The sequence below is a fragment of the Gigantopelta aegis genome, chromosome 13, assembly GCF_016097555.1.
Source record: "Gigantopelta aegis isolate Gae_Host chromosome 13, Gae_host_genome, whole genome shotgun sequence".
Lineage (NCBI taxonomy): Eukaryota > Metazoa > Mollusca > Gastropoda > Neomphalida > Peltospiridae > Gigantopelta > Gigantopelta aegis.
Window position 1 is genome coordinate 6,533,083 of NC_054711.1, and position 9,090 is coordinate 6,542,172.

Below are 9,090 nucleotides of genomic sequence, written 5' to 3' on the forward strand. Positions count from 1 at the left end.
CGATGTGCCCAACCAACTTCTGTAACCCAATGTACGACACAATGCACGCCCAGGAAACACTGACGCTCCCAACCAGCGTGACAACACCGAAACCGGCCTCCGAGGTCGTACACACCAGCTCACATGAAAACAATCACATTTACTCTGGGCCTGACATTCGGATTGCGCCACGTTCCCTCGATCCCACCGACGATGTGGAGCATGATACAGCTGGCTTGGTTCGACAAGGCTCGCTTTAATAGTTATTGTGTCTTTAACAACATTGTTGTTTTGTTGTGTTGGTTTTTTTGGTCATATATTTGTATGGACACCGTGCCTTTAATAACAGTATCACAGAATTGCAGATTTGTTGAATTTAAAGTCACTGACCCTGGTTATTAGTGTAAAATATGTTTCACTTATTGCTGCTGTTTTTAACCATCAGGCAGATCCAGGAAATATTTAGGAGGGGGGACTAAGGGGAAATGGGTGAATGGACCTACTCGTGAAAGGGCAACCCAATTAATAGTTTTTAAAGCCAGAAAAAAAAAAAGAGGCAGAAAGGTCCCCTCCCTAAAATATTTACCAGATTGGACCTTGAATCCAGGGTTTGTGGCTTTAATGGATAAGTTCATCTTAAGTGTATACTCTAGGAAGCTATTGGTTGTGAGGTGCTAGAAAGGGGGTCTTCCATAATAGTGCTCATCTCCTTACTTCAACCGTCTTTTTAACAGTAGGGTGCCTTTAATCTTTAATAGGGTTTTTAGTACTTTTACCAACACTGTGCCTTAATAGAGCTCATCTCCTTACTTCAACCGTCTTTTTAACAGTAGGGTGCCTTTAATCTTTAATAGGGTTTTTAGTAGTTTTACCAACACTGTGCCTTAATAGAGCTCATCTCCTTACTTCAACCGTCTTTTTAACAGTAGGGTGCCTTTAATCTTTAACAGGGTTTTTAGTAGTTTTACCAACACTGTGCCTTTAATCTTTAATAGGGTTTTTAGTAGTTTTACCAACACTGTGCCTTAATAGAGCTCATCTCCTTACTTCAACCGTCGTTTTAACAGTAGGGTGCCTTTAATCTTTAACAGGGTTTTTAGTAGTTTTACCAACACTGTGCCTTAATAGAGCTCATCTCCTTACTTCAACCGTCTTTTTAACAGTAGGGTGCCTTTAATCTTTAATAGGGTTTTTAGTAGTTTTACCAACACTGTGCCTTAATAGAGCTCATCTCCTTACTTCAACCGTCTTTTTAACAGTAGGGTGCCTTTAATCTTTAATAGGGTTTTTAGTAGTTTTACCAACACTGTGCCTTAATAGAGCTCATCTCCTTACTTCAACCGTCTTTTTAACAGTAGGGTGCCTTTAATCTTTAACAGGGTTTTTAGTAGTTTTACCAACACTGTGCCTTTAATCTTTAATAGGGTTTTTAGTAGTTTTTACCAACACTGTGCCTTAATAGAGCTCATCTCCTTACTTCAACCGTCGTTTTAACAGTAGGGTGCCTTTAATCTTTAACAGGGTTTTTTAGTAGTTTTACCAACACTGTGCCTTAATAGAGCTCATCTCCTTACTTCAACCGTCTTTTTAACAGTAGGGTGCCTTTAATCTTTAATAGGGTTTTTAGTAGTTTTACCAACACTGTGCCTTAATAGAGCTCATCTCCTTACTTCAACCGTCGTTTTAACAGTAGGGTGCCTTTAATCTTTAATAGGGTTTTTAGTAGTTTTACCAACACTGTGCCTTAATAGAGCTCATCTCCTTACTTCAACCGTCTTTTTAACAGTAGGGTGCCTTTAATCTTTAACAGGGTTTTTAGTACTTTTACCAACACTGTGCCTTAAACAGTTAAAACAAAATGCACATTTTTATCATACATATCAATCTTAAATGTCGTCAAACCTTCTATAGCGGCCACCTCTAATAGGCAGCCACCTGTGTTAAGAGGCCAAATTTTTTAGTCTCCCAAATCATCTAATATATTACTGACCTGTATTATTGGCTATGATTAATACTCCCTGCTTAACAGAGTTTTAATTACATACTCTAGGAAAATAAGCTTTAACAGTATCGGATATTTAATTCAGGCAACTGAACATTTGATTCCCTAGATAACAACTCTGGCAATTAACCCTGGAACTCAGCAATGTTGGGGAGATAGCGCTGTGTTTTTAATTTTCCATGATATTTATTTTGCCATAAAATAATAATTCAGTTTTGTGTATCACTTTTCTTCATTTTGTTTTCTTCTCTTTTTTTAAAATTTGTTTTTGTAGTACAGAATCTTTCACACAAACAGCAAAACTGTCATGGAAAATTTCTTCGAGACAGCATATATTTTTGCTATGATAATTTTTTTTAATTGCCAGGGTTTGATATAAAACAAAATCACATAAACTTTCTTTGAAATATTGTCCCCTCTTTATATTTGACCAATGTTATTCATTTATCAAAACCAGAGTTTAAGCTAACCCTAAAAAAAAGAGTAATTTAATATTAGCAGTTTGGCGAATATGGTAATAAACAAATTTATACTCACCTGGACCATGAAAAATAAGTAACACGGCTCTTTTAGTTCAGGAGTGCAATGTTTTGTCAAGCTGGAGTGTTACCATATGTTTGGGTTTTTTGTAACCGCACCTGTGTACATGAAAAAAATGCCATTACTGATTCTTTATTATCGACCCTCTCCTCTTTTTTACTACTCTAGGATAGGCACGCCCTTGGTGTACTGTGAATTCACAGCCGGCCTCATCGTTTGTATAATGTGTGTTGGATCTGTAAATATATACCTTGTAGGAATCACGTATATTTGCATTCTTGGAGCGGTTCACGTACGTTACCCATTCATTAACTGTATACACTCATGCCATGAAAACTTGCCAAAGACATAATATTTCTTTGTTTTTGTATATTGTGTATCACTGTACATAGAAATAAAAAAATAAAAATGTTCATAAATTTCACAGAGTTTTCTTTTATTTATATCAGGGCGTTAGCTAGCGGGGTATGCAATATTATTATTTTTTTACTGGTTCTTGATACTGACGTTTTAAGTATATAACCTCCCTGAAATGGCTGCAAAATGGTATTTCAGAGCCTCTAGATTTCAAAATTCCCTGGGAGGGGGCATGCCCCCGAGCCCCCTAATGTCTTGCCCCTTCCATGCTCGTTTTCCAATAATTCATCTGCCCCCCCCCCCCCCCCCCAAAAAAAAAATTTCCTAGTATAGCTACGACCCTGTATATTACTTATATTCTCAATTTTCATAAGCTCGATATCAGTTATATACCAGGGGCGGGACGTAGCTCGGTGGTAAAGCGGTCGGTCTAACAAAGGCCATGGTATGTACTATCCTGTCTGTGGGATGGTGCACATAAAAGATCCCTTAGTGCTAATCAAAAAAGAGTAGCCCATGAAGTGGCGACAGCAGGTTTCCTCTTTCAATATCTGTGTGGTCCGTAACCATATGTCTGATGCCATATAACCGGAAATAAAATGTGTTGAATGCGTCGTTAAATAAAACATTTCTACCATATATTTGACGTCATATAACTGTAAATAAAATATATTGATTGCGTCGCTAAATAAAACATTTCTACAATATATTTGATGTCATATAACTAAATAAAATATGTTGAGTGCGTCCTTTCAGTCGTATACCAAAAACAGTTTTGTAGAAGAGTGAGGTGTGATTGTTTCACACACAAAAAGGATCAGTACTATATTTTAGTCCCGTACCTGTCGAATTTGTCGGTGTCCCACACATAGTTTTCCAGACTTTTTTTTTTTTTTCACAATGTCTCAAGCTGAAATTTTATTATTGATTTAACATGTAGAGTTTCACTTTCATGGTGATTACCCATTTTTGACAATTGTGTCCAGATTTATTTGTTTTATTTATTTAAAAAAAAATAGTTTTCGTGCTTATAGTGAGTTAGTGGTTAGTGAGAGAGAAGAGCGTGTTGTGGTCTCACACCTACCCACCGAGTCATTAAAACTCGCTCTGGGTGGAAGCCGGTACCGGGCTGCGAACTCCGTACCCACCAGCCTTACGTCCGATTGCTTAACCACGACACCACCGAGGCCGGTTGTGTCCAGATTCAGTTCGATTTTCATGGGAATTTTTATTCAAGGGCAATAAACCGGCGTCGTGGTAGGCCATCGGTCTACAGGCTGGTAGGTACTGGGTTCGGATCCCAGTCGAGGCATGGCATTTTTAATCCAGATACCGACTTCAAACCCTGAGTGAGTCCTCCGCAAGGCTCATTGGGTAGGTGTAAACCACTTGCACCGACCAGTGATCCATAACTGGTTCAACAAAGGCCATGGTTTGTGCTATCCTGCCTGTGGGAAGTGCAAATAAAAGATCCCTTGCTGCTAATCGGAAGAGTAGCCCATGTAGTGGCGACAGCGGGTTTCCTCTCAAAATCTGTGTGGTCCTTAACCATATGTCTGACGCCATATAACCGTAAAATAATGTGTTGAGTGCGTCGTTAAATAAAACATTTCTTTCTTTCTTTCAAGGGCAATAACTTTACATTTTTTAATTTATCCATGTTTGACAGAGTTACGGCCCTTTAACAGGAGATTTGTGGGGCCCAGTTTGTTTGTTTTTTCGTCTTCTTCTTTGTTTATTATTCTCCTTTATCATCAGCCTATGAGCCATCCAAACCCCACACACATCCCGTACTTGAGGAGTATTGTGCTTACTTTTTGGTCTACTGTAATTTACATATAAAATATAAACAAAAATAACTTTTAGGTCAAATTGAAAACTCATCCAAAACATTGATACTTTGGTTTTCCATATGCTAGGTAATCGCGTTTGAAGTCATGCCCCCCCCCCCCCACACACACACACATAATCCCCCCAACCCCCCCCCCCCCAAAAAAAAAAACCCACCTGAACTGATTGGCGTATGGGTTCCCATTTTTGTAGGGGGGGGTCAGGCTGATTTTTGCCCGAATTAAATTAAAGTGACAGAATCTGGAAAACTATTCACATTAGCATTACTGCCAAACAGTCCAGCCAGTGCACGACGACTGGTATATCAAAGACTGTGGTATGTGCTATCCTGCCTGTGGACCGGTGTATATAAAATATCCTTTGCTACTGATGGACAAATGTGGGTTTCCTCTCTAAGACTATATGTAAAAATTACCAAATGTTTGACATCAAATAGCCGATTATTAATAAATCAATGTGCTCTAGTGGTGTCGTTAAACAAAACAAAACTTTTACTGTCAAACAGCTATGTAGAGTTACCAACAAATTACCATGTATTTTACATGGCTTACAATATCGCAGGTAGAATGATGGAAATACACGGTGAAATGGTTTTAAACCAACTCATTTTTTCGTGCTTATATCCAATTACAGTTTAAGCACGCTGTCCTTGGCACACACCTCAGTTATCTGGGCTGTCTGTCCAAAACAGTGAGTTGGTCGTTAATGAGAGAGAAGATGGTGTAGTGGCCTTACACCTACCCATTGAGTCGTTAAAACTTGCTCTGGGCGGGAGCCGGTACCGGGCTGCGAACCCAGCACCTACTAGCCTTATGTCCGATGGCTTAACCACGATACCACCAAGGCCAGTTGTGTCCAGATTAAGTATGACTTTCATGGGAATTTTTATTCAAGGGCAATAACTGTCAAAAATTAAACTTATCCATGTTTTACAAAGTTATGGTCCTTCAGCGGGAGATTTGTGGGGACAGCGAGACCCCCTTCCCAAGATATATATTTTGCAACCCCCTCGGGGAGAGGGGTAAAATGACATGAGAAAATAAATGTACACGTCACCGCAGGGCCCCCTGAAGAGACAGGACTGTAGCACGTGCTACTAGGATACTACGGCTCTGGGTTTCATGCCAACTCATTTGTCCGAATATCCTCGTGGTCTCCTATTTAGCTGAATCCAAATACAAACATCTTTATCATTCCCATATCCAAGACCCTGCTTCTGGCCCCCAATGTTGCTTGTGCTCCTACTATACGCCTCAAGCGCCTCGGACGAGCGCTCTACCAACTGAGCCAGATCCAGCCCTCTTTCTGTGTTTTCCCAGTCTAATTAAAATTAGCTCCACTGGTTAATTACTATTACCTGTAGATCTAACAGTACCCCGTTGACCTTTCATTCGACTAATCAAAACCTTACTTGCAAAATCATGTCAGTGATTTGAAAACAATTTGAAAACATTCGCGATTATGCCGAGTGTATACGCAATGATTCGGGTGAATTACGAAGTATGCTGGAAGCTAATTTCAATATAAAATTTTTATATAAAATTCGTTGCAAGACGAAAAAAATAAAGAAATCTAGAATCTAGCCTATTTATACAATCCAGATTTTATTACTGCACCCCCCCCCCCCCCCCCCCCTGTTTTTTAATGTTGAAATAGACCAACAAGTTCGCCTATTGCATAAATAGTCTCGCCCAGTATTTTTAGAATTTGTATGCTCCCGAATAACGCTATAAAAGGCATAGTGTAATTGGTCGATATTCCCCACCCGCCTGCTACCGATTTGATCGGGCTGCTGGTGCCCCCTTGCACCTGCCAGTGCAGGCGGTCCCTCCTCTCCCCTCCCACCACCTTTCCTGTCATGGACAGATGAGTCGGCTCTTGTGCCCACGACAGGTGTGCGCTACAACAGCTTGTTCTGAATGTGCACGTAAAACCCTATGACATGACATGACATGGTCGATATTTAAATTGTTGTTTATAGATGAAATGTTACCTGGACATGGGAGTCCACGCAATGCTGTTGGATCTACTGGTAGACCAGTAGAGCTAATTTTAATCAGAATGGCGTTTTTCCCCACAGACAGAATGACGTCTTTTAAATGTAGTAGTCCTACACTTTTCTTCGAGAGCAGTACCCCAGGACAGAACAGGCACGGCGAAAGCAAATAGACATTTGGTGGTGGTGGTGGTGGTGGGGGGGGGGGGGGGGGTTCTTGGAATTGACTGAGATCGAGGCGCAAAGCAAAGTTTCTAGGGGTTTCGGGGATATGCTTCCCCCTCCCCCTTAATCATCGGCTATTGGATGTCAAACATATGGTCATTTTGACACGTAAAATTTTGAAAACTAGATATCCTGAAATGCAATTCCCTGCATTCTACAAGTGAAATTTATCTCTGCCTTAGGATTCACTACCATTGGGAGGTTAGAGCACCCAGACCCCCACCCCCTACACCGTCGTGCCTGCTCCCCCAAGTATTGAAACTCGTTAATACTCCCTTTCCTATAAGGGGCGAGACGTAGCCCAGTGATAAAGCGTTCGCTTGATGCGCGGTCGGTCTAGGATCGATCCCCGTCGGTGGACCCATTGGGCTATTTCTTGTTCCTGCCAGTGCACCGCGACAAGTACTTCAAAGGCCGTGGTATGTGTTATCCTGTCTATGGGATAGTGTATATAAAAGATCCCTTGCTGCTAATCGAAAAGAGTAGCCCATGAAGTGGCGACAGCAGGTTTCCTCTCTCAGTATTTGTGTGGTCCTTAACCATAAGACTGACGTCATATAACCGTAAGTAAAATGTGTTGAGTTCGTCGTTAAATAAAACATTTCCTTATTCCCTTCACTATAAACTCCAATAAAAGCTCTTCCATGAATACAATTATTAAAAACAGAAGCAGGTCACACTATACCACTGAATTAAATGACCCAGAAAATCAGTAGCGGGTCAGACGAAAAGAGAGAAAGTGGACGAAAATAAAACTTGACCCCTTTTGAAATAATCTAGATTCCCCACTCATACGTGATAACTTTAATGAACTGAAATGAACGCAGATATAATGTTCGTATTTCTCCAGTGACAAAGCGCGCAAACTACTTCCTGTCATCTTCGACACCAATTGAAACACTTAATGGTGTTATGAAACATATATGTAGGGTTGCATCGCACCAACTTAGATACTTCCGGGTCAAAGTTTAAACTTACCATCTAAGAAAAGGTTTGTTTAGTTTAACGACGCCACAAAAACACATTGACTTATTAATAATCGGCTATTGGATGTTAAACATTTAGTAAGTCTCGGAGAGAAAATTTGCAACATTTTGCCATTAGTAGCAAGGGATCTTTTATATCCACCATTCCACAGATATGATAGCACATACCACGACATTTGATATACCAGCTGTGGTGCTATGAGTGGAACGAGAAATAGCCCAATGGGCCTACCGACGGGGATCGATCCTAGATTGACCACGCTTCATGCGAGAGCTTTACAACTAGGCTATGTCCGGCCATATATCTAAGAAAAGAAAGAGGAAAAAAAAGTTTGATTAAAAGGACAGACCCTAAGTTTTTATTCACCTAAACTCTAGTTTCAACCCATAAAGATTGACACTAAGTTTGGTTAATTTACAAACCTTTAACAAATTTGGATACACCAGAGTGAAACAAAAGTTTGTGGCGTTGAAATACCCTTAAAAATAGGCTAAAACGCGACTCCATAACCGTTACTTCTCAGAAGCACGTGCGTTTTTTAAAATATGAAAAATGCCTTTTGTGGTATTAGAAACACCAGGATGACCAGAAACACTTGGGTTGTACGGACATGGATAATCTAAAGTATAAAATATAAGTAATGTTTGATTTCAGTTATCATAAACGGCTCTAATAGTGAAAAGTATACCTTAGTGTTTAAAAACTAGGGTCTGTTCTTTTAATAACGACACCTAAGCACGTTATTTGGTGTTTAAAATATGTCGACACTTCTTGATCAAGATGGGGAAGAATATAGGTTGGAGTTATTTTATAAATCAGTTATTAAAAACAGAAACAGGCCACACTTTAACATTATATAATTACTAATTTAACATTGTCGCTAACAACGACTGATTCACTTTAATGCAACCACATTTAAATCCAAAGACGATTACAAAGTAAACTTTCATAAGTACACATGTATTTAGTTCATCAAAATAAATCTCGCTATAGTATGTCGAGGTTTATTTCGATGAACTAACATATACTGTATTTAGGGAAATTTTAACATTGTCGCTAATAATGACTAATTTGATGTGAGGTAACCACATATATTTAGTGTTTGAACGATTAAGTAAATAATACACGTACTTACCAAACGCATCATTATGGT

The 9,090-nt window shown here is 39.6% G+C and overlaps 1 protein-coding gene across 1 annotated transcript in view; it reads left to right on the forward strand.

Moving 5' to 3' along the window:
* LOC121387647 (low-density lipoprotein receptor-related protein 2-like) overlaps positions 1–2,945 on the forward strand; it is a 181,602-nt gene extending 178,657 nt beyond the window's left edge. Inside the window, exons 81-82 of the mRNA XM_041518825.1 lie at positions 1–1,369; positions 1,416–2,945. The exon at positions 1–1,369 is cut by the window's left edge and continues 34 nt beyond it. Coding sequence (XP_041374759.1) covers positions 1–239 — 239 coding nt within the window. The 3' untranslated portion in view covers positions 240–1,369; positions 1,416–2,945. The remainder of the gene's footprint in view (positions 1,370–1,415) is intronic.
* Positions 2,946–9,090: the final 6,145 nt, after the last annotated feature.